This window comes from Sorex araneus, chromosome 5 (genome assembly GCF_027595985.1).
Source record: "Sorex araneus isolate mSorAra2 chromosome 5, mSorAra2.pri, whole genome shotgun sequence".
In the NCBI taxonomy this organism is placed as follows: Eukaryota; Metazoa; Chordata; class Mammalia; order Eulipotyphla; family Soricidae; genus Sorex; species Sorex araneus.
The window spans coordinates 139,052,482-139,078,561 of record NC_073306.1 but is presented as its reverse complement, the minus strand read 5'-3'; the positions used below and the strand labels follow the sequence as shown (position 1 = coordinate 139,078,561).

At 41.6% G+C, this 26,080-nt stretch overlaps 1 protein-coding gene across 1 annotated transcript in view; it reads left to right on the top strand.

The window, feature by feature from the left end:
- Nucleotides 1-25,677, top strand: part of SYCP2 (synaptonemal complex protein 2) — a 69,777-nt gene extending 44,100 nt beyond the window's left edge. The window contains exons 26-43 of the mRNA XM_055137430.1: nucleotides 836-963; nucleotides 1,645-1,681; nucleotides 3,262-3,332; nucleotides 3,418-3,475; nucleotides 6,076-6,262; nucleotides 7,518-7,555; nucleotides 9,236-9,403; nucleotides 11,121-11,310; nucleotides 13,262-13,467; nucleotides 17,894-17,984; nucleotides 18,137-18,283; nucleotides 18,948-19,048; nucleotides 20,767-20,861; nucleotides 20,942-21,041; nucleotides 21,543-21,601; nucleotides 21,682-21,760; nucleotides 21,856-21,912; nucleotides 23,520-25,677. Of these exons, the coding sequence (XP_054993405.1) occupies nucleotides 836-963; nucleotides 1,645-1,681; nucleotides 3,262-3,332; nucleotides 3,418-3,475; nucleotides 6,076-6,262; nucleotides 7,518-7,555; nucleotides 9,236-9,403; nucleotides 11,121-11,310; nucleotides 13,262-13,467; nucleotides 17,894-17,984; nucleotides 18,137-18,283; nucleotides 18,948-19,048; nucleotides 20,767-20,861; nucleotides 20,942-21,041; nucleotides 21,543-21,601; nucleotides 21,682-21,760; nucleotides 21,856-21,912; nucleotides 23,520-23,582 (1,875 nt within the window). The 3' untranslated portion in view covers nucleotides 23,583-25,677. The remainder of the gene's footprint in view (nucleotides 1-835; nucleotides 964-1,644; nucleotides 1,682-3,261; nucleotides 3,333-3,417; nucleotides 3,476-6,075; nucleotides 6,263-7,517; nucleotides 7,556-9,235; nucleotides 9,404-11,120; nucleotides 11,311-13,261; nucleotides 13,468-17,893; nucleotides 17,985-18,136; nucleotides 18,284-18,947; nucleotides 19,049-20,766; nucleotides 20,862-20,941; nucleotides 21,042-21,542; nucleotides 21,602-21,681; nucleotides 21,761-21,855; nucleotides 21,913-23,519) is intronic.
- The last annotated feature ends 403 nt before the right edge of the window (nucleotides 25,678-26,080 follow it).

Below are 26,080 nucleotides of genomic sequence, written 5' to 3'. Positions count from 1 at the left end.
GATGGCTTTTCAAGCACTCATCAGGAGGCCTGGGGCCACTGGATGATTCTCAGCCAGCCAGGCGGTAATTCAGTGCCAGAGTCCTGGGGCTGTGGCCCTGCCCAGGCCCTGCAGTGTTGGGGGTTACCCAGGCCACCTCGGAGGTGCTTGGGCACATCCAAGGCTGCACCCAGAACTAGGAAGGACCAGAGCTGGCTGCATGCATGTGCCTCAACCTCTTGAAAGGTGCTGTTCACGGATTCCGTTTCTTAAGATTGATCTACACAGATGCTCTGTTTCTTCCTGATAGTTTTTACAGTGTTTGTCCTTCAAGGCAGTTGCTTGTTTAGGTTATCAGCTTTGTAGGTGTGGAGTTGTTCACCGTCCCTTTGTTTCCATGCCTGTATGCTCAGTGGTGGCAGTCTCTCTCATTTCTGATATTTATGAATTTTGTCTGCTTTTATCTTAGTTTTCTTGGTAAAAGAGTTATCTTTTTTCAGTCTTTTTCAGAGAACCAGTTGTTTCCTTCAGTTTCTTTTTTGTATAACTTTGATTTTCCATGAATAGAAACTGAGTTCTTTATCTTATGGAATTTGTTCTGAGTTGTTTTCAATGCCTGGCAGTGTCTAAACTTAATAATATCTGATTCTTCTTTTAATTCTTTGTTTTTTTTGTTGTTGCTGTTCGGTTTTTAATTTTTTTTATCTTTTCTAATGTCTGATTCTCTTCTTTGTATACGTGTGTGTGTGTATGTGTGTGTGTGTGTCTGGAAAGATAGCACCAGGTTTAAAAAGATAATTTTCAGCCTTTGAAGGTTAGCTGATGGAATTTTAAAGTAACTTATCACTTGTTTCAGAAGGAAGAGTCAAAAGAGAAAGGATATACTGATGCAGCAGAATCCTTGATAAACCAGATTAATAAGAGATACAAACCAAAGGAAGACATGAATTCTACAAGAAAATTAAAGGATTCCTTGGTGAATGGGTATGGTATTTTAAGCATCAATAATATTTTTCTGACATACAGCATTTATTTCATAGTTTTAACCATGTTAAATACAGCAACTTATGCGTAGAAGTTATTTATTTCTGTAAATCATAACTGTTATACAGGAAAAGAACAGTCATTTTAGCAACTATGATACCAAATATTGCAATCTCATTTCAGAAACAAATATGTAGAATATTGATATTTAGTATTTTATTATTGAGCACAGTAATAAGTAGACAAAATATATTTACATATATTATTTAACAAAACTTAAATGAGCTGAAATCAGTTCTTTTATATAGTTAAATATGCATTCCTTACTGTAGCCTCAGCAGGTTAAGCCTTTTCAATAAGAGTGTCTATAGGCTGTCAAGGTGTTAGGTGATTTATAAACTAATTCTGATGTTATATGGCAGGAAGAAAATTATTTTCAGAACCATACGTTTTTAATTGCTTATCACTTTCTGTTACGTGAATGATTTAAATTAGATTAACTACTGTAGTTACTATTTATTGAATACTAAACATCTAGTGTTAACTGGCACTGTTGCCATCTTTCAGTTTACTTGTAAGATATTGAATATAGACTTAATTACCCAAGTACGTTTTATGTTTAATGGCTGTTATGAAGATCATTATTATTTCCTTTTTAATTTGGACAAAACTTTTTCATAGTGACTTTCCTAACAAGTTGGATCTACAGTTCAGTAAGGCAAGTTTCACTTATTTACACCAAAATGAATAGCTGTGCTCTGGTATAACTTTTTGCTGTTTTTTTTTTTTTATTATTTTTCTAATGTCTGAGTCTCTTCTGTGTAAATGTGTGTGTGTCTGGAGAGATAGCACCAGGTTTAAAAAGATAATTTTCGGCCTTTGAAGGTTAGCTGATGGAATTTTTTACTGTTTCTTAGTGTTTAATGTTTTTTAGTGTTTACTGAGGTGCTATAGTAGACACTAAAATAGAAGTAGAATGGTAACCATTGGTTCCAGAATATTGATAATTGCATTAAATAACTGACACATTTAGTAACACAAGTACCTAAGTGGTCCTCTACTCTTCTGTTCTCTTAAATATGAATAAAATCAATAAATATCTAAGCTAAGTTTAATAATAACTAAAATATTTGTAACATAATTATAGGGAAAGATCAGTAAGTGGAGTACTATATTGGGGGAAAGCATTTTATAATATTGTGATAATTCTATATAACAGACAAATAAATATGAAATTAATCACAGTAAAATGAATATTTTAATTATTTCCAACTTATTGACTTCTTACTATTTCTGATCAGTTACATTTAGTGATAACTGTATATTTATTGTTAAATTGCCTTAATAAAATATATTATAATTTTGGGGCTGGAGCGATAGCACAGTGGGGAGGGCGTTTGCCTTGCACTCGGCTGACCTGGGTTTGATTCCTAGTATCCCATATGGTCCCCCAAGCACCGCCAGGAGTAATTCCTGAGTGAAGAGCCAGGAGTAACCTCTGTGCATCACTGGGTGTGACCCAAAAAGCAAAAAAAAAAAAAAATTTAATTTTGTTTTACTTTTCTCCCCTCTCGATTTTTTAATCTGGTTTAATACATTTTTGAGCAGTAGACTGTAATAATGGTTTGAGACATATTTCCCCAAACAACACCAACTGATAAACCAAGCCTCTCTTTTTGTTTGCAAGTTTGAAGGAAATTATAGTGCAAGTAAATTAAAAGCTTGCTTGTTTTTGTGATTATATAACAAAATTTCAACTTTGAAACACTAGTAAGATGTACAAAATCAGTAAATTACTGTATCACTGTCATCCTATTGCTCATCAATTTGCTTGAGCAGTCACCAATAATGTCTCCATTGTGAAACTTGTTGTTATACTTTTTGGCATATCGAATACGCCACGGGTAGCTTACCAGGTTCTGCCCTGCGGGCTGGATACTCTGGGTAGCTTGCCGGGCTCTCCGAGAGGGACAGAGGAAGTGAACCCAGGTTGGCCGAGTGAAAGGCAAAAGCCCTACTGCTGTGCTATCGCTTCAGCCCACAAAATCAGTAAATAGTAAAGAAAAAAGAATCTGATATATTTGTTACTACCTGATTATGTTCTTAGTTTTAACACTTGTTTTTAATGTTTTTGGAATTATCGGTGAATAGTACTTTTGGCAGTAAAAAACATTGCAGATGTAGCATGTGTATTGTTGGAAGCATGGATAGAAAATACAACTGCAGATTTGTTTGTTTGCCAAGTATAGTAATGTGAACAAGTCTAAATGGTTTCACAAAAGCATCTTTCATATTTAGGAAAAAGTTCAGAAAAGAGGTTATCGACAGCTGAAGACTACTCTTGTTAATGTTACTTCTGAATGCCCATTGTAAGTGATTGTCCATAAGTCTTACTTTTAGTCATATTTGAAGAAATAGTCTGTTGTATAATGAAGCTAACATTCTCTTTAACAGGAATGATGTTTACAATTTTAATTTGAATGGAGCTAATGAGCCTGTTATAAAACTTGGGGTAAGCTAGATTTCAGTAGTTAGTTACCTTATGATTCCCATGAAATGTTCTTTATTTTCCATCCTCTAAAATATTTTACGGCATAGATTTCAACATTTAAAATTTATTTAGTAACCAGTTTTAAAGTATATTATCTTCCAAATCCTTAACTAGATAAAAATAAAGTTGGGGCGAATGGGGACCTGGATTGCCTCTTAAGAAAATAGCTTTCCTCAGTGAGGCCACGAGTCGTGACAACAGCCTTTCTTTTCAATATGTTTCATGGGGTTAGATTTTTTTAATGTAAGTATTTTGGTAACTTTGGACTGGAGTGATAGCATAGCTGGTAGGGCATTTGCCTTGAACACAGCTGACCTGGGTTCGATTTTTCCGCCCCTCTCGGAGAGCCCGGCAAGCTACTGAGAGTACCTCGCCTGCATGGCAGTGCCCAGCAACCTACCTGTGGCGTATTAGGTGTGCAAAAAAAACAGTAACAAGAAGTCTCACAATGTAGATGTTACTGGTGCCCACTCGAGCAAATCGATGAGCAATGGGATGACAGTGATACAGTGATTTTGGTAACTTTGCACTGTCCTCTCGTTCTTAGATTAGCTGGAGCGGGCACCAGTAGCATCTCCATTGTGAGACTTCTTGTTACTATTTTTGGCATATCGAATACGCCATGGGTAGCTTGCCAGGCTCTGCCGTGTGGGCGGGATACTCTCGGTAGCTTGCCAGGCTCTCCGAGAGGGACGGAGGAATTGAACCTGGATTGGCCATGTGCAAGGCAAACACCCTACTGACTGTGCTATCGCTCCAGCCCCTTTTGGTAACTTTAATTTTGTAAATGTTAATGATACTGTGAAGAGGTAGAATCTAGATATATGTTTATTTCTTTTACTTACCTTATTTTGACTCTAAGAAAAATCTTAATGCTTGTTCTCAATATAGATTCAGGAATTTCAAGCTACAGAAGCCTGCGTGGATAATTCAATAAAATTGTAGGTGTCTATTTTATAACTGAAGTACACTTATTCAGTTACTCTTTTTCTAAATATTTCCCCCAGTTTGTCTTAAACATATGAGAAGAGTAAACAAAAATGCCCTGTCGTGAATGCTTCCTTGACTCATTACATTAGCATTGACTTCTTTTTTTTTTTTTTTTTTTTTTGCTTTTTTGGGTCACACCTGGAGATGCACAAGGGTTACTCCTGGCTCTGCACTCAGGAATTACCCTTGGCCGTGCTCAGGGGACCATATGGGATGCTGGGATTTGAACCCGGATCGGCCGCGTGCAAGGCAAACGCCCTACCCGCTGTGCTATCTCTCCAGCCCCAGCATTGACTTCTTACATTAAAATTATAGATGAAGTTATTCTCAAATTAATATGAAGTAGCTCTGCACTTTTAATGTTATTTGTATATTTTAGGTGAGGGAATTTAGTAGTTCTTCCATTGAACCTTATTTTAGAATTTACTGTGGTCAGAAATGATAAGTGATTTGACCAGAATTATGTAGCAAGTAAGAAAAGTCTTCAAGGGGCTGGAGCGATAGCAGAGCGGGTAGGGCATTTGCCTTGCACGAGGCCGCCCCGGGTTTGATTCCCAGCATCCCATTTGGTCCCCTGAGCACCTACAGGGATAATTCCTGAGTGCAGAGCCAGGAGTAACCCCTGTGCATCACCAGATGTGACCCAAAAAGCAAAAAAACAACAACAACAAAAAAAGAAAAGTCTTCAAATCCCAGGTCTAATTATTCAGTGCATGCTTTCTTACAAAACACAGTAATTTAACTCAATTAAAATTAATGCATATCTTTGTTTAGGGCTGATTTAAGTAATCATGATGAAGCTTCTCTCTCAAAAAAAGATAAAAATGTAAGTTATAATATCCAAATATGTCTAATAAAAACAGTATTTTTCTTGTAATAATTTCCTCATGAAAAAGATTATCACAGAACTAGAAAATTGAAGTATTTGTATCATTTTTCTCCTGTCAGACTGCCATGTTGTTCTTATGACTTAACGCTCTCATGAGGCATCTCCCCAGCAGTGCTCATAGAACCCTTCCCAGCAGCTCACCAGCCTGGCTGGCTTTGAGCAGGAGAGGCACGGGTGCCAGGGCCCTTACAGTGTGGGGGGGGCTTAGCCAGCAGTGCTCTGGGGGCACTGGGATGTTCTCTGGCCCTGGAGCTACTTGTAATCACGTGGTAGGAGATAAGACAGTTGTCCAATGGATTGCAGGGCTGTGATAACAGTGGGCCCTTAAAAAAAAATCAGTATTGCCTCAAAAAAACAAAAGAAGTGAAAGCTTGACTCTCTTCAGTAGTATCAGGTTTTAATTAACACTGACAACAAAATAGAAATCTCTGCTTTAGATTTGAGGGACTCCTGGATAGGTTTCTAGTAATGTCAGGTAGCTTTGCATGCTAAAAAAATAAAGTACTTTGATTTTGATTTTTTGGGGGTGGTCAGGGGCTAGTCCTGGCTCTGTGCTCAGGAGTGACCCCTCCTGTGCATGGAGTCCTAGTGTACTGTGGGGGACTCCGACCAGGGGGTCACCTCAGCCACACAGGTCAGCTGCTGACCACCAGACTCTCTCTCGCCCCTCTTTTTTGTCTAGACGAAGCATCATAAAAATAAAAATCTCTTTAGTGATACTGACACCGAATATAGATGTGATGACAGCAGGACCGATGTCAGCTGGATCAAAGAAACCAGATCAAAGCCCCAGCTGGTGGACTACAGCAGGCACAAGAAGGGAAAGCCGAGGAAGATGGGCAAAGCCAGCGAGCAGTCCCGGCAGAGAGGTGGGCTGTGTGCCCCTTGTGTCCGTCGGGCGCCTGCTGAGAAACACGGGTGGTGCCTCAGATACTGTTTGCTTCTTTGGGCTTTTTTGAATATGAAGAAAAATACACCGAAACACTAGAGCAGTTTTTGTAATGTTGTTATACTCAAATTACTCTTACCATATCTCTTTCTCACAGTCTGCTTTCGTTTATATATCTAATAGCCCACAGTTACTCAGTTACATAGCTAAGTAGTTACCGTAAACTAATCTATTTAGTACACAGGAAAACAATTTTTTGAACAGAATCAGAGCTTGCAGACTTACGGGGGAAATTGTGAAAGCTACTTCTGGTAGAGTCTGGAGTTTGAAGAAATATTTTATTTATAAATTTAAAAAAACATAAGGCTGTCATGGTACTTCCTAGAATAAGTTTAGTGGGAAATTGTATAAAGATGTTTGTTACAAAAGTAAAATATAGAAATATGCTATCATCAGTGGTTTCTTTTATAAATTAAATTTCTGTAAACTTTTTTTGACATGCTTGAATAATGAGAAGTCATCTGTAAGAGCTGATTTATTGCCAGTACTAGAAAGTCTTTCTTTTGAAAGCTCATTGGAAAATCTCATGCTGTAGAAACTGTTGAGAAAGATGACGTTGCATTTCAACAATAGCCTCAGTAAAGTAGATTTTAAAAAGTGAAAAATTATAAAAATTATGTCATTCAGTTTTATAAAGTTCATTATATTGTTTTGTTACACAAATCTGAAATAAAATGCTTCCTTTTTTAATATCAAGAGAACAAGCAACAGGCTCCAGGATAGAGATTATTTCCTGGGATAAGGGGGTAGATGGCTGATTCTAAAAAGAGGAGATTCAGCATGATTTACAATATCTTCCCTTTTTCTGGGGGGTAGTGATGGAGCCACACCCAGCAGGTCAGTCACATGCAAGGCAAGTGCCTTGACCTCTGTTCTGTCTTTCCAACTCTCAAATGGGTATAGACTCATGGCAGTTAACACCATACTACTCATCTGCTCTTACATGTTTAAAAAGTTTTATAAATACAACATAGTAGATAAGGGAACTTGGTAATATTCTAAACCCACCACCATAAAAGTTATTTATTTAGACTTAAGATCCTCTTGAAATGTAAATTTTGAATGGGTTTAAAAAGATATATTGGTTTCGTTAATTTATATACAGAAATATTCTAATAAACCTTAATGCAGTTTTATCTATTTGTAAATTTTAACCTTATTGTCTTAAATCATAGGATCATCCCCAGAAAGAGAACAACCAAGATCTAAAATGGTAAGATGAAAATGTTTGTATTAAACAGTGCTTTAAAATAATTTATTTTAATACAAAAATTCCTTGTAACTTTAGACATAGTGATCCTGACCCTGGCATAATTGTCCTGACCCCTTTTTCTATCTTTTTGAATCATGTTGACTTTTATTTTAAGTATGTTTTATTCTATGGCTATGGATATTTTTTATATCTCACCTTCCCTCAGGCAATATATGTCAGGCCTCTCAGACTTTTCGACATAGGGATGAAGAGGTTCTTGGAAAAGAAAGATAAAATCCAGTGACCAGATCTGTTTGTATTCCTTTAAGAGTGTTTTGCACATCTTGGTGCAGCACCATTTTTAGTAGATAACTGTTGGATATCAAACCCTAAGTGCTTTAGGCTTTATCAGTGAATTGCCCCTTTCCTCCTCCCAGAGAAGCTTTCCATGCCCTTCTAACATCCTTAATTTAACCAAAGCCTATCTTCAACCTCCCCTTTGTGTTGGATATTAACCCTAAGTGCTTTAGGCTTAATCAGTATATTGTCTCCTTACCTCCTCCTAGAGGAATTTATATTACCTTTGCTGGCATCCCTAACTTAGTTAAAGTTTATCTGTAATCTTTCCCTTGTATTTTACCTTGCATTGTCACAGTCCCCCATGTCAATCTCGATTGCTTGTAAAACAAAACTTTCTGGTTATTCTGAACTTGTATTGACACTGCTTTGTATTTGAAGTGCTGTATATTTGTACTTGCTTTTCTGTTTCCCCTATAGCCTTTTTATATGTTACCATAGAGCAATGTTCTTTGGTTAAACACAGAAAGACCATTACTGCTATGCTCCTAGTATTTGGGAGTTGATTGACTCTGAAATGTATCTGCCCCTGGGCATAATCACTTGGTTATAAATACTTGACTCAGGCTTCAGTTGCTGTAGTTCCTAACACCCCAAAGGGGAGGTCCCGCTGTGGGACTGGGATGGACCCGGGGCGAGTGGCAAAACTACCCAGCAGCGAAATGGGACATTCTAGAAAGCATAAATGCATGGTTTTCATGAAAATTGTTACAACTTTAGAGACAGGACTCCCCTGGGGAAGGACTAGCTGAACTGGCCTGAGGACTTAGTCTGGGATTTACAGTAAAAGCCTTGCTAGCACTCAGAGCCCAGACAACCAAGTGTTTCAAGCCTTGTTTGCTCTCAGCCCGGAGAACTAAGTATTGGGATCTTTGCCTCTTGCTGTGTTTAGCCAAATAACTGCAAGTATTGATAACATACAATTAGAGGGAAACAAAAACAACGCAGTTGTCCCTGGGAGACAGTGTGTCTCCTTAAATTGATCTCCCTAAAAGAATTTCCTCTGCCAAATGTTTATCTATGTAAATGACCATCACACCTGTGCTTACCTCAACCCCCCTTCAGGTGGTCTGTAAGTATGCTAGCAACTCTGCATTAAATGGGCCATTTTCACCATCTGACTATGGTCCCCAGCCTCCCCATCTCCCTGTCTCTCTGTGTCTCTGTTGGGGGACCCTGGGGAGGTGGGGAGGCAGGGAGGCCGCTTAGGGCTACCAAATGCACACTGGTGTCCGGCAGCAGCAGCAGCCACCCGAGGATCATCATCTCTTCTTTTTTGTGATTTCACAGATAACTTTTATGTCAAATACTGGTTAATAATATTTAGAATGTTTTTTTCTAAAGACAGCCAAGAAAAATATCGCCAAACAAGTAGATGAAACAGTTTCAGATTGGAGAACTAGACTTCGACGGAGAGCAACAAAAACCAAGAAAAATTACAAAGATCTCTCAAATTCAGAATCAGAGAGTGAAGAATTTTCACCTTCACTTAAAGAGAAGCTGCTAGTGAAGGTAAGCAGTTGCACATTTGCGATTTCTAAGTCTCTGTACTTATCAAACCTATTTATTTAGTTTTAAATATTTAATCTCTGTAAGAGAAAAATACATTAAAAGTGGATCCTTAATATAATGTTAATTAATTGGCATTAGTGTTGTAAAACAGATGTTTGACTCTAGTAAAAGAATAACTTTTTAAATGAGAAATACCTAATTTTTCTCATTCTGCTTTAAGGCACGAGTGCAATTTGGGAAGATGTGACTCTTTTTCTTGAATAAAAGCAAAAACATTAGATCTCAATTTCTTCCTGTATGCTGCTGACTTCATCCTTCTGTTTCGTTATAGACAGCTCTAGCTCCCTGTGATTGATAAGCCTTTCTTAACAGAGGGGAATTCACAATGCTTCACAGTCCTATGCGGGCTTTTCTAAGTACTTTATAGCATTAACTTCATTAAATTCTTGTAAAGATAACCAGTCCTATTATTTTTTTTTTTTTTTTTTTTTTTTTTGGTTTTTGGGTCACACCTGGCGATGCACAGGAGTTACTCCTGGCTGTGCACTCAGGAATTACTCCTGGCAGTGCTCAGGGGACCATATGGGATGCTGGGATTTGAACCCGGGTCGGCCGCGTGCAAGGCAAACGCCCTACCCGCTATGCTATCACTCCAGCCCCAACCAGTCCTATTATTGATGGCCCATTTTAGAGATGAGAAAATTGAGACTCAGAGATGAAGGAACTTGTTCCAGGTCCCATAGCAAAGAAGAGGTAGAACCAAGATTTGACCCAGAGTCTGGCATTAAGAAGGTTCCCGACCATTTTGCCGTGCTGATTTTCAGTTACTGTACCGCCATCTCCCACCTGAGTTTATTGCCACATTTTCTCTCACTTCTAGCTTTACAAGCCCCCTCTCCTTCATTCTGAAAGAACATTTTCTGTTTTTGTGAGAGCATCAGAACCCTGCCTTTCCAGCCTTCTTCTGTCCTTCTGCAGCCTGCGTCCAGGGCTGCAGTGGCCAGGTGGGACAGTGCCGGCCGGCCTCACTCAGTGCCGGCCCTTGGCGTCTGCTGCCAGGCTGCGCGGGGCAAGGGTCATGGAAGCTAGGAGCAGTTTCTCCTCTCCCTAAACTGACAGCACTTTTTCCTTATCTTTGACTCCTTATGGCATTTTATTTGTATTTTTATGATGATTTATGGATTTTCTTCACCTGTGAATTTGTTGTATGCCTTCTACTATATTACAAAGTTCTCTGCTCCTCATGTTAAAGTGCCTACTGTAAGACACCATGTCCATTTGCTCGAGCGGGCACCAGTAACATCTCCATTGTGAGACTTTTTTTTTTTGGTTTTTGGGTCACACCTGGCGATGCACAGGGGTCACTCCTGGCTCTGCACTCAGGAACCACTCCTGGCGGTGCTCAGGGGACCATACAGGATGCTGGGATTTGAACCCGGGTCGGCCGCGTGCAAGGCAAATGCCCTATCCGCTGTGCTATCACTCCAGCCCCTCCACTGTGAGACTTGTTACTGTTTTTGGCATATTGAATGCGCCAGGGGTAGCTTGCCAGGCTCTGCTGTGCGGGCGGGATACTCTTGGTAGCTTGCCATGCTCTCTGGGAGGGGTGGAAGAATCGAACCCAGGTTGGCCGCGTGCAAGGCAATAGCCTTACCCGATGGGCTATCGCTCCACTGTGTCCATATTTCTGTGTAATTTAAATTATTGGTACATTTAGGAGGATAACCTCCATTCCAGAAGCAATGCCACAAAGCTGCCAAAGAAACAACAGAATGCCTTCACTGTGGAGATACAAGAACGATCAAAAGAATGGGAAGACCAGGCTGTGGTCAAGGACCTTCCCGCAGATGGTGGTCTGGGCGGGTCGCCGCCCACCGGGAGCTCCTCCTCCATAGAAGTCATGAGATGTCAGTACCATTGTTTTCTTTCTGTGGACTCTGAGATACTTGATGTTTTAATTGTCAGTATAGAATTTGAAGAAAATTTTGTATGTTTTGAACAGTTTTTAAAATCAGTATCATGGTTTTTGCTAAGTAAACTTAGGAACAATGTTACTAAAACTGAAGATTTTCATGTTGGGAAGTTAAAATTGTCACAATATTGCAAGTATTATTTATGTATTTACAAATTTTAATGCTAGCCTTACTTTATATTTTATTTCAAATTATACTTAATGTCATAGAAATAATTATGGAGATTTCATCGTGAAAGGTTTCCAAGAAATGTTATGGCCATTTTGTGTACCTGTAGTGGATTATTCTCATAAAAAATTAAAGTTTTACTTTTATTTAAAATTGGGCCAACAAAATAATACTCTTTGAAGCCCTGACATACACATCTGTATGTGACACAAAGATGTATACTGTGCATATATATGTATGCCCACTTAGCTATATGCACATATAAATCTATAATGTGTGCATGACATATATATACAAATTACAAGTAAGCAAGTACAAGTTAACACTTTCTTATAAATTTTTCTAAATATATATTTATATATATACTTATATATACTTTTATATAACTACATATACAAGCTTATCTATGTTTCAGTTAGAGCCCATTATTTCTCAGTTAACATATGCTTCCTTGAAAGTGGCTATTTTATACATTTCTATAATATTTTCCTAGTGCTCAGAACTCCTGTAGTCTTAGATTAGTACATTTTCAGGAGGCAGAGATACATGTTCTGCTTGGACCTGAAAACACTTGAAAATTTATTTTTCTTATGTTGATCTTTAATTTTCTCATCTACATATCATTTATCTAGCTAAGCTGATTTTTCCAAGCAGTCATTTCAACCATAACATTCTGTCTTTGATTTAGAACAATACCTGAATTAAACATTGTCAACATACTAATTGGATTAATCATTATAGTACAGTTACATATTTTATTTTATTATGTTTTCTTTTTTTTTTAATTTTATTTTATTAAATCACCGTGTGGAAGATTACAATGCTTTTGGGCTTAGGTCTCAGTTATACAATGCTGAAACAACCATCCCTTCACCAGTGCCCATATACCACCACCAAAAAAAAAAAAAAAAAAAACCCACACAGTACAACTCCCATCCCGCCCCCCTACCCCCTACCTTGTAACTGCTAAGTTTCATTTTACATTCTGTTTACTTTGGTTACATTCAATATTTCAACACAAACCTCACTATTGTTGTTAGGAGTACCCCACTAGATTCAGACCTACTGTGAAGACAAATAAGGTCGCGCGGCTGCGGTAGCGGCCACGCGGTTTTGAATTTCTGTACTTTAACAAGAAGTCCAGGGAGATTTCTTCCAGATATTAGATAATTGCAGGCTTGAAAACCCAATCTGTGGTCGTCTTAATATGGCGGCCACCTCGCCCTTCATCCCCGGAGAGAAAGAGGCGAGAGAGAGAAATACCTTTCCCCTCCTGGGCGGGCACGGGGCCGAGGCTTAGTTCTCAGGCTGGAGACATTCTGCGAGGAGTTGCCCACGCCGAAAGAGGTTTTGCTGGGTCTGGATTCACACTTGTGCAGCTGCGGAGAGGCCGCACATGTGTGCGGCCCCCAGGATCACATCTCGGCGGTGGGCTTATTATGTTTTCTTAAGCATACTAACATATAGTATGTTTTTTAGACATACTATGTAATTTCTTATTAAAATTCTTTAAAAATCTGGGGTTATATTTATTATATTTTAAATTCAGCCATTAACTTTTTTAACTCTTTTAAATATAATTTGGTCTTTATTTATTAAAAATTTGTTCTTTTAAATACAACTAAGATTTGAGAATTTGATAAGTTATCATATTCTTAGAATTCTAGTTATACTGTTTCTAAAGTAACACCTGTTTGTGTTTTATGGACTAATACAGGTAGAGAGGAAATAACGGAAGGGGTTTTGACTCGAGGCTATGACCATATAACAGGACCCTTGCCACCTGATCCAAAAAGGCCATCACCAGCATCATTAAACAGAAAATATGGAGCCGGAAGTTCAAGACAGTCACCCAGAAATTGTGAGAAGAATTTGCTGCATACAAGAGAAAGTTGCTCACCAATTCCACGCTCCCTTTCTTTTGTAAGAAATATACTTACATATTTTCCTATATCAGATATATGTGAAGGGGTAAATCATTTGTCTTTAATATCAACCAAACAGCCATTGTCTGGGCTGGGGGTGGGGAGGAGGAAGAGAACCTTCTGGTAAAATGGCCTCAGTCAGCTAAGGAGCTGATAGAGCGGAAGGATATGGGCTGAGGAGCACCAGGGGCAGAGCTGTGTCGTGCTGGCCAGGCTGAGGCAGCGCCTGTTTTTACACCCTGCGACCACAAGGTCGGGAGCGGGGGGTGGGGGAGCATGGTTTCTGTGCACGGGACGCTGGGCCCTCTGGAGCAGCGCTGTATTGGGGGCCCAGGCATCCAGCTGTCTGACCTGGTTACCTGAGCATCGCCAGGAGTGTCTCCCTGAGCACTGCCACCCCCAAAAAAGTGACATTAGTTCATTTTCTAGATTTATGTAGGCTCATTTCTATAACATATGCCCTCATTTCATATTTCACCAGAATGTGTCCTGTAATCTTTTTTTTTTTTTGCCATTTCTAGCAGCTGGGGATGAAACCTAAGCCTCCAGCATGCACTCACCCTCTGTTTACTCCTCACCCGGTAATCTTTAATTATATCACAACTTGACAGTTTAGTTGAGAGCAGTATAATTATACTCCAGATTTCTACAAGAAGCTTTAAAACTCCTGGTAAAGTACATGAACACTACCAAGTTTAAGATGACAGTAAAAGTTTCATCTATATAATAAAATGAATAGGTGGGTTTCTTACAAAACATTGAGATATTCATTGTTTGTTTCTGATACGGGTCATGTATCGCGTTGTTGGTCTGTGTGCAGAGGCATCTTTGCATCAGAATGTCTGCTGGGAAGAGTTTGGCATTTGTTGTTGTATGGTTGATATTTTTGTACCAGCTTACAAACCCATTCTCCTTTTCATGGTCTTTTTTTCTATAATTATTAATGCCTAATTTGAAGATTGGGGATATAAACTATGCTTGGAGTCAGAAGTGTGGTTTCAAATCCTGAATCTGCTATTTGCAATAACATTTAATATAGCATTTTAGCAAGCTAATCCAGCACCCCAGTTTTTCATCTATAATATTTTCATATATTTTATTTTTATAAAGTTGTTCACAATAGTTCATTACAGATAATATTCAAACACCAATCCCACCACCATGCATCTTCCCACCACCATAAGAGGAAAGTGTGTGAAGATTGTTGTATTTCATCCTGGAGCCATTTAAGCTCTTATATAAGAGAATATAAGCATGTATGTTAAAACGAAACAAATGTGTGATACTTTTGGTGCATCAGGGGGCTAGAGTATAAGAGATCCAGTGTAAAAAACTAAGGCTCGCTGAGGGGCGCGCTCACTCGCAGGCTCTCCGGGCGGCTCTGTCTCACCGCCCACATTCGGTGCCCTGGAACCGCTGTGTGTGCTGTCGGTCAGGGGCAGGCGACGAAAGGAAGAAGGCCAAGCTGGTTGCTCGATCAGTTTATTTCATTCTCTCTCCCTGCTTCTCTCCCGGCTCTGGATCTCTCTCTGGATCTCTGGATCTGGCCCCCCAACCCACCCTTGCAGCCTAGTTAAATCTCCCAAGCATGAGGGGGTTGGGGTGTACACATAGGTGTGGTCACCATCAATAGGGTTGAGGTTCCTTTCCCTCAGGGGATGCTTCTCCTAGGACTTAATTCTCTTTCAGCAGGAGGATCCACCCAGGGGCGGAGTCCCATGAGTGTGTTTCTCTTCTCCTCAGCCAGCAAACATATAAGAATTCATAATATTAATCATTGTGTATGGACACAATAAGAGATGCATTAAAGCTTATAGAATTGCTCTCCTGGGGCCATCTCATTCTCAGACTACAGTGCTCAGGCCAGATCAGTCTTTCCTATCCCTAGCAGGGTCCTAGTCTCATCATTACTTTTGGATCATGACAGCGTTTGTCTATGATCAAGCTCTTAACTTATAGTTAAGAATTAGGCACTTTGGCCAGGCCCATCTCAATGCCAGGGTAGCACATAACTCACTGCTTGCCCTGGATCTGTCCCGTCCCTCGTCGGGACCCTGCTTTTGGGGTGCTAGGAACTGAGGGCAACTGAGGCTTAAGTGGAGAAAGCAGATGCCCGGGAGGGAATAATATTCGAAGCCAATTAAGTCCCAAGTTACAAAAGCATAATATTGTCTTCTCGTGTCCATACAAAAAGGACATTGCTTTAAAGTAAATTATTCAAAAGGCATAAAGAGGGGAGAAAGGCAATGTTATAATATTCAGTGTCCTAGGAAGGTCTGACCTTACAAATTAGCAGAGTCAGATTAAGGGAAAGCTGCGGATTAACTGTTTTGGGGAAGAGAGCATAGAGAAGTGATTATAGCTAAACAAAGGGATGGGAGAGATTCGGGAACACCTTGATGGGTGTGACTGGGGTTAAGCCTAAACTCCAGGAAAAACCAGGACAAGCTACTCATGGCAAGGAGGGAGAGGACAAAGTAATGTCACCCTACATCCCAAGACATTCTGTATTGTTCTATTCCAGGAGCTTTATTTTATAATCTCTGGATGTCGGCCATTGGTGAGATTATATGGCACTGGGGTAGTTTGTGGGTGTGACTGCCAAGCTACCGGAAAACCGGGGAGCTGGGGGAAGGAGGCCCAGTCCCATTCTGAGCGAACTTGGAGATCTCAGCCATGGTCCCGCATACGTGGGTTTTTCTGCAGTTTCTCTCATAGGTGAGGCTCGTCCCAGCATGTGGAGAGTGGCTTTAAGCATGGTGGTGGTTGGATTCTGGAGGTTTTCAGCTGCTGGGGTTCTGCTTAGGGCAGGGAGAGAAACTCAACCCATCCCCCTATGACTTGCCCTGGAGAAGACAGCCTAGTGTGGAGTCAGGACGTTTGTCCTCATCTATAATTTTTCAAAGCCCCTTTTCCCATTTTAAAAACAATGATTATGTAAGTATAGTACTGTGTAGTAAAATACCCAAATATATTATTTTTAATTTGGGGGCCACACCCTGGGGTGCTCAGTGCTTATTTCCAACTCTGAGCTCAGAGATTATCCCTGGCAGGTCGTATGGGGTGCTGCAGATCAAACCCAGGTCTGCAGCCTGCAAGACAAACACCGTCCACGCTGTACTCTCTCTGGCGCACCTTGTTCTCTTGAGGTGATTTAATCTCCATCTGCAAAGATGGGATTGATGACAACTCAGCACTTCCTAGTTAATATGTAAAATGTGACCAAACCAGCCTTCTGTCCTACCTCTTGGACTTCAATAATTTTATCTCCAGAAGCTTTTAAGATTCTTTTTAACCAATAGTCTCCACAGATCAAATTTTCATCAATATTTTATATGAAACTTCTAAAAGCAGGTAGGCCTACACCCTGAATATAGCCTCTCTCCTCGGTAACCCCAAAGTAAAGAAAATCATATGCAAAACAAAAGAAATAATATCTTAAATTGGCTTTCAGACTTTTGTTAAACCTAGTCTCTAAAAGAATAGGATTACTATTCTATAAAAATTATAGTAAAGTTTATACAGATTGTATATATGTAATAGATTATAAAACTTTCATAAACCAAAGTCACTGTCACTTCATCCCGTTGCTCATCGATTTGCTCAAGCGGGCACCAATAACATCTCCATTTTTTTTTTTTGAGACTTGTTACTGTGTTCAGCATATCGAATATGCCACAGGTAGCTTGCCAGGCTCTGCCGTGCGGGCAAGATACTCTCAGTAGCTTGCCGGGCTCTCCGAGAGGGGCGGAGGAATCCAACTCCGGTCGGCCCCGTGCAAGGCAAATGCCCTACCGTTGTGCTATTGCTTCCAGCCCCATAATCAAGTATATATAGGTGAACTTATTATTAAAAAGTTCAAACTTAAAATGAGAAGCACTGACTCATTTATACTTAGGACTTTCAGATTTTACAATTATATAGGAACCTGGTTAAGTTTTTGTCATAAAGTATCCATCAACAGGAATATTTTAATAACCTATAAAATACAGAAAGTCAAGATAGAGAACCCTGGGATGTAATATAGATATAAAAGGCTACACATTTTCATAAAAAAAAATAGAAGCTTGTTTACTGGAGCACAGAGAGAAATATGTGTAAGGAATAATAAAATAGGTGAAAAGTGTGCGGGTTAAAGAAACATTGTGGGGGAGAAAGCTTGCACCTAGAATTTCTACTACTCCCCATTTTCTGACACATAAAAAGTCATGGAAGAATTTTAAAAATAGGAGGATTGATAGGAAGGAAAAAGCAAGATTGCTGCTGTATTAAGATGGAGGTTAACACATCGTAGAGTTGGGGGGTGCAGAAACTGTACAAGGGAACTGACAGCATTTGAAACAGGCTAGCTTTAAAGTTCAAGAGACAGTCAAAGGTGAGGAACAGAGGCCGTGCAGTCTTTTGAGTTCTACTCTCTCCTTTAGGGAAGTCGCTCGCCATCACTCTTATCCTTATCCAGTGAAGAGAGGGAGAAAACAGGGCAGAACGTGCCCCCAGACACCGTCCAGGTACCAGGTACGTAGCCTGGGCTGCACTTAAAGACACTGACTGCCGAATTAGCACTGTGATTTCCTCGAGGAATTGCAGATTTTAGTCATTATTATTTAAAATAATCAAAACTAGTCCTTTTATCAGCATAGTAGCACTGTTACTTTAACTTTTCAAAGACCCTATGCCTCTTAATCGCAAACGAATGTACATAGAGGACAACCTAAGTAATTTAAAAGAAATAGAAGAGCAAGAGGAAGGCAGAGGACGCATGCTTCCCCGAAAAATGTCAAAAGCTGAAGATCCAGAGCTTCACTCGGAACCAGGTAAGGAAATCAATTGCCTATTTCAGAATATAGGTCATAGGAGATAGTTTCCGAGATTTAAAAGACTATGCACAAAGCAAATTGCTTATGTGAAATCATGAAATTTATGGACGTTTAAGATAGCCAGAGTTTCATGATCACTTTGCTTCACATGAGCACTGCTGCAGGGGGTCTTTCATCTCCCTTATCATTCTTCTACAGATTTACAGGGTGTGAGTGTGTCAGCCAATACTCAGGCTCATCATAGGGTTACTAATTGAAACCAGTTAACAATCTTGAAACAGCCTATTTTAATTTACCATTTTGCCTATATATTCATGCCCAAATGCTTTTCTTAAATACATACTTTTCTTATATACATATTTTCTTATGTATAAGAATTTTGTTTGCTTTTGAGCAACACCAATGACGTCAGGGGTTACTCCTAGCTCTGCCCACAGGAACTACTCCTGGTGGTGCTTATGTGACCATATGGAATGCTGGGGATTGAACACTGGTTGACTGCATGCAAGGCAAGTGCCCTGCCTGCTGTACTGTAGGCCCTGAGTATGAATATTTTTAAATTAGAAATATAAACCTCCTGCATAAAGTTAAATTATTAGTTACTTTTAACTTTAATTGCCTTAATTTTTAAAGAAAATTTGAAATCTATCTCCATACTTAGGAGATAACGTAAGTATTCCTGAGGAGCACTCGGAAACTGAAAATTCGAATGTAGAAATGATCTATGAGAAAGCCAATACGGAAATCCAGAAGAAAGTTAAGGTGAGTCGTCATTTCGGTGGTGGTTTGTACCCAGTGTGGCAGTAGAGCGTATTCTGGCTTCCCGCTGCTTTACCCTTAGGCAGCAGCACACCACTGTCAGTCCATCTTCCTCATGTACTGGTGAAAAGCTGATGGCTTCTAGAATGGCCTGATCCCTGTCTTTGTACGCTCCACTTCCCCCCCGCCACTGGGGCCTGGCCGGGGCACAGCAGAGACTGGTGCCTGCAAAGCAGGGTCCTCATCGCCTTTTCACATCCAGAGCTCTCTCCTTCCCGTTAGTGATCCCACCGAGGGGAAGGGAGCGTGGTCTAGACCGCGCTCGGTGAAGGGTAAGGGACCGTTTCCAGAAATCCCACTGTACTCTGTTTCACCACTTCTGTACTTTATTTCCTAAAACCATTCTTCGTTATTGTTTTTTTATACCTGTCTTGGAAAATGTGTGTGTGACGTGCTGGCCGCCCCCCACCACACCCCAAATGGCGCCAGAGGTCTGGGGTCATGGAGGGGTACAGGGCTGTGTGACAAGGATCAGGGTCTGGGTCAGGATGGGACACTCAGAAGTGATCCGAGAAGTCACCCACCGGGGAGCGAGTCAGAGACACCACCCCCATAAGGGAAACCGAGGCAGCTCATCAAGAACAAGGGACCCTGGGCTAGCCCTGGGTTGTGACCCACCCAGACTTGGGAGAGGGGCCCCTTGCTGTCACATGACCCTCTCTTCCCATGTGACAGGGGTGAAGGGGGAGGTTGCGGGGGCGGGGGTGGCCTGCCTGACTGCAGGGCTGGGGCCGGTGCTGTGAGACACAGCTGCTCCCCCCTGCACCTGTGGAGCCCCACACCCCGTGAGCGGTTCCATAAGGACACACGTTTCCCTGCCCCCCTCGCCTGCACTGTTGCCTGCGGCCCTTACCCAGCTGGGCCTGCGCAGTGCGCTGTGGGGGTGCAGCCCCGCCCCAGCTGGCATCCTCAGCTGGCCCGGCTCTGGGCTGCTTCCTGGGTCCCCTGTTTTGCTCAATCCTTGATCTGGTTTTCCTCCATCTGCTATCCCGCCTGCGTGGCAGAGCCTGGCAAGCTCCCCCTGGGGTATTCGATATGCCAAAAACGGTAATAACAAGTCTCACGATGCAGACATTATTGGTGCCTGCTTGAGCAAATCGATGAGCGATGACCGACAGTGCGACAGTGCTGGTGATACCTGTCTTACAGGGCAATATTCAAGAGAGTCTTCTTGTTGATAGCATGTGCAGAAACATCTTGCGTCAGCAAGCATTCACATCGAGATTATTAGTGCCTAGGAGATGGGCAAAGAGCTGGAGCTCATGCTTTGAAAGCAGATCTGACCCAGCATCACTGGGTGTGGCCACCCCCAAAATTTATATATGTATTGTTTAAATTTAATTTCTCAAAAGGCTACCTTAATCTACCTTGATTTACATATTTTGTTACATGTCCACGTCTAGATGTTCTTATGGAAAGAAACCAAGTAAGTCAGGGAACAATTTTAGGTTTCGGCTATTTTCCTGAAGATAAGGATAAGCATGAAAATATTTGTAAATATTGTAAATTCCTCATAAGAGTATTCCCAAAACCCCCCTTGTGGAGAGAAGAGCCTTCTCTGTGCCGGATGCTCTGCTTGGCCCAGCCATAGGTGCCTAGGAGAGGATTTCAGTGGTGATTTTGCAAAGAACGTAAGGTTTAAAAAATGCATGTATTTCCAGGTTAATGAAAAACTGATGAAGTATTTTACTAAGGAGTCTTGGAAAACAGCCCAACAACATGTGAAAACAGTGAAACATCACATTCAGGAATACAGGTCTGTAATTAAAATCATTCATGTAATACGTATGTTCTGAGTGCAGTAGTTTTTAAAATCTCATTTTGTCTTTTTAATAGGATTAAAAAACTTGATACGTTCCAGTTCATCATCATAGAAGAGCTGGAGAAATTTGAAAGAGATTCACAAACTCTGAAAGATTTGGAGAAAGAATTTGCGGTTTGTACTGTTAAGAGCTTTTTGTTTTGTTTGGGATTTTGAGCCAACCTAGCAGGGTTTGGGACTTCGCTCTTGGTGGGCTTGGGGGACCATCTAGGGTGCCAAATTTTGAACGTGTTGGGCACATGCAAGACAGGTGCCCCCTACACTGTACTGTTTCTCTGGCCTTGGGTACTACTGAACATTCCAAATTACAAATACTTCCTGAGTAGAGTTTTACTCCTGAAGCCCTCCATGGGCTCACAGAGCCAGGCTCGCGCTTGCAAAGCCCTGGGTTTGCATCCCCGAAACGTGCGGCCCCATAACTAGAGCAAATAGAATCAATGTGAGGTGTCTCTTACTTTCAGTTTTATCTGGAAGACTCTGACGTTGGAGGTGTTCTTAGCCTGGGATCCACATTGTATGCTTCTGCACTAGCAGACAAACGATGTCTGTCAAGTTTTTATTTTTGTTTGTATTAAGTAATAAAAGCATAACTACATATTGTATTTTTAAATGTAGGACTTTTGGGAAAAGATCTATCAGAAATTTGCTGGCTATCAAAAATGTGAACAGCAGAGGTATATCTATAACTTATCAATATAGCCATTTCATCTGAATTTCTCCTAAATAAAAATATTAATTTCATCTTACTTATTAGGCTTCACCTTTTGAAAGCTGCTTTAGAAAAATATGTCTTCTACAACACTGATTATGAAGAAACTGTTTTCACTACTGAGGTAAAAATTCTATAGTTTTATATAATATACATTTCAACAATGCTTATTAGTCTTTTCTCAGTAAATTTTATTGGAGAAATGTATTTTCTTTCTAGATGTCCTCAATGAAAGAAGACATGAAAATGCTACAAGAGAGGCTTCTTAAGGAAATGGTAATCCATCCCTAGTCCGGGATTTCAGCTCTTTCTCGGGAAAGTTCCTGCACGGCGTGGGCACATACATTTGCAGATAAAACTGGTCGACTTCTTGACCAGGGAGATCACACAGGAGTTTAGGCACTTGCCTAGCACATGGCAGACCCCGATTCAGTCCCCAGGACTGCACAGGGTCCCCTGAGATCTACCAGTTGTGGCCCAAAACAAAAATAGCGAACTTCTCAAAGGGCTCCAGACTGCTCCGCGCTGTGGGCAGTGCACCTGTGCGGGCCAACAGCCTCGCTCCACCTGGCCTGTCCTTGGTGCTCGTCAAGGACGGCAACATCAAGGTCCGGTGAGGGTCCCGCAGAGGGTATTTGAGTGTGCTTACCAGAGAGTAGCAGCACCTCAGTGGGGTGAAATAGTACAGAAGGTTGTAGCTAAGCTGGCTTAGCTTGAAGCAAAGTTGACCCTTAAAACTTTCCAGATTAACTGGAAAAAACCCGAATGCCCCAGAATGGATGACTGGTTGAGGAAACTTTGGTACATCTATACAATGGAATACTATGCAGCTGTTAGAAAAAAGGAGGTCAAGAATTTTGTAGTTAAGTGGATGGGCATGAAAAGTTTCATGCTGAGTGAAATGAGTCAGAAAGAGAGAGACAGACATAGAAAGATTGCACTCATCTATGGTATATAGAATAACAGAGTGGGAGACTAACACCCAAGAACTGTAGAAATAAGTACCAGGAGGTTGACTCCATGGCTTCGAGGCTGGCCTCACGTTCCGGGGAAAGGTCAACTCAGAGAAGCGATCACCAACTACATTGCAGTCGAAGGCCATGTGGGGGAAGGGAGTTGCGGGCTGAATGAGGGCTAGAGACTGAGCACAGCGGCCACTCAACACCTTTGTTGCAAACCACAACAGCTAATTAGAGAGAGAAAGCAGAAGGGAATGCCTTGCCACAGTGGCAGGGTGGGGTGGGGGGGAGATGGGATTGGGGAGGGTGGGAGGGACACTGGGTTTACGGGTGGTGGAGAATGGGCACTGGTGAAGGGATGGGTTCCCAAACTTTGTATGAGGGAAGTGTGAGCACAGAAGTGTATAAATCTGTAACTGTACCCTCACGGTGATTCTCTAATTAAAAATAAATAAATTAAAAAAAAAAAAAAAAAAAAAACTTTCCAGATTAAGTATGGTTTACTTTTCTTTAAAAGTTAAAATTCCTGGGACTGGAATGGTAGCACAGCGGGTAGGGCATTTGCCTTGCACGCGGCCTACCCGGCTTCGAATCCCAGTATCTCATAGGGTCCTCTGAGCACCACCAGGAGTGATTCCTGAGTGCAGAGCCAGGAGTAACCCCTGAGCATCGCTGGGTGTGACCCAAAAAGCAAAAAAACAAAACAAAACAAAACAAACCCTTAAAATTCCTAGGGCCAGGGGTGTGCCTCAGTGGTAGGGTGCCTGCCGTCCACAGATGAGACCTGAGGTTCGACTCCGGGTATAGAGAAAAAAAAATAATAAAATCCCCAATAAAGAGATTTATATTTAAGAAATACGTAAACTGTTATGGGCATCACAGAGCTTCCTAGTAACTTGACTGTTTTCCTCTCTGACTCTTCAGCAACAAGAGGATCTTCTGAATGTGCGCAAAGGGCTGGTGTCATTATTCATGGCGTATGAGTGATGTTGCTGTCGTTAGCTGGAGATGAGTCCTGATGAGTCGCCCGACGTGTCCCGTGGGAGCTTCAGACAATGCTGTCTCTAGATGGGAAAGAGCAGCCATAACATTAGGGCTTGACGCTTTTGTAGAAGCACGTTTTTGGGAAAACAGTAAAGGAAATGTGTTGATTTTATATTTGCCTTAGACAGATTATATGAGTTAACTGTATTAACTAAGTCAATTCCTTAATGAACTGATATTAGTTTTAAATTGATACTGTTTGCACTGAATTACTAGCTTAAAATAAACTACAAGTAAAAACAATTTAGCCACACTCGAGAAGTCTGATTTAACCCTTTCTCCTGAGTCGAAATCGGTGCTTGAAGTTCCTATAGCTGCATCGTTTTAGAAGGCCAGAGTACCCTAAAATACTTGCTATATTATCTAATCTTCTTAAAGCAGGCTGTTTTGTTACATACACATTAATAAAGTCAAAATAAAAATCAATGATTTTTTCTATTTTGTTAACATTGGATTGAACCAAATCTCCTCCAGGCCTTCCCCAGTGTACAGGCATGAGTGGGCCCGCGTGTCTGTGTGGGGGAAGGGCTCCCAGCTGAGCGTCACCCAGCTCACAGCATCTGCCCAGATGGACACATAGGCAGGAAAGATCCGGCTTTGAGAAATCGCAAACTGACTCCCTGTTGTCTGTGGCATTGACAACTGGGCCTGTGGAGACATACCCCGGCCCCCAGGCTCTGAGCCACCTGTCGCACTGGACGCCTGGCTGCACCGGTGCCGTCAGCACAAGCTCCTGCCACCTTATTAGGACCCAGACTTAGGACCCTCTGGAGTGGCTTTCATGTTGCTCTTTGTAATTCCAGGCTTTCCAAGGGCAATCCCAGCCGTTAACTCCCCACGCTGCACACTTCCGCCCTTCGTACCCAGTCTCATCTCCTTAGCCCTGACGAATGCTCTCCTGGCCTGTCTCTTACATTCATTTGGTTAAACCTGAGCATCACCGGAGAAGAGTAGCCACTCCGCAGTCCTCGATGTCTTGTTTAGTGCCCACGAGACACTTCCCTGCACTTCCTGGGTTCTGGTATGCAGTCACCTCTTACGGCAGTAGTGCCAGTCCTGTTTCCGTGGACTTTCCCCCACACATTTATTTATGCAGCCCATTCCGTTGATACAAAGTTCCCATCTCGCTGCCCCCCAACCCCACTTGCACTGGGAACACAAGGGTCTGCAGTTCCTGTTTCAACTCACAGGCTCGCTTGCCCCTTACTCCCTTCAGTTCTGCTTCAGTCTTTACCTCTCCACTGAAGCTACTTAAGCAAAACCCTCCAGCTTCTTCTGCCTAATCTGATTCCTTCTTACATTGCTTCTCAGTACCATTTCCTGGAACTTGCTGGCGTGTCTCCAGCTGTCTTTCCTGGCTTCTCTTTCACCTTGAACTGTGGTGTCAGTCCTGCACTGTCACTCTGCCTCTGTCCACCACTCACTGGGGACCCCGTGGCAGCCACCTTTACACCACTGGCTTCCACATGGAGAGAAATTGTGCCCTTGACCTTGGGTCTTGGAATGTTACATCACCTCTTTTGATGGAAAGTTCAAAAAGTACTTTCACTCTCAATCCTCAATTCCTTGAGAATCAGAAATTCCTAGTTTGCTTTTCCTCCAGCAAACACTGAGCAAGTTCTGCAGATTTTATCGCCAAGTTAATATTTCAGTGCTTGCCCTTCCACCTTTGTTAGTACCAGCACCGTTTCCCGTGTGGGTGACTGCGAGAGCCTGGAAAATGACTTGTCAGCACTCAAATTTTCCTTTGCCAACTGTTTCTTCATGTATCAGGGGATTCTTGCTAACGTGTCAGTCATACTACGCCATTGTCTTAAATCCTCCCGGGGGGGGCAGGGGCTGGGGGGGGGGCAGAGGGACAGTCCATATGGTACATAGTCTCCCAAACAGTACTTGGAGTAGCCGCTGAGCAGGACTGGGTGTCACCCAGTGCTCCCCAGACCCCTCCAGAAAAATCACCAGTGACAGCATACACTTCAGTGGGTCCAAGAGTCAGCCACAGGGGAGATAGGAGAGACGGAACAGAGGCCAACAGGAAGTGTACCTGTGCCAAAAGCCGGCTCCGCGCCACCTCAGAGGGGTGCTCCCAACTGAGTCGTCGAGGACTTTTTTATTTTAAAGAATAGGAAAAGCAAATGACATGACAGTTAAAAGGAGTTAATATAGTACAGGTTATAGAGTATCGTAGGTTATAGAGTATCATTGTATCACTGTCATCCCGTTGCTCATCGATTTGCTCGAGCAGGCACCAGTAATCTCTTTTTTTTTTTTTTTGAGACTTGTTGTTACTGTTTTTGGCATATCAAATACACCACTTGTAGCTTGCCAGGCTCTGCCGTGGGGGCAAAATACTATCGACAGCTTGCCGGGCTGTCCGAGAGGGGTAGAGGAATTGAACCCAGGTCAGCTGTGTGCAAGACAAATGCCCTACCACTGTGCTA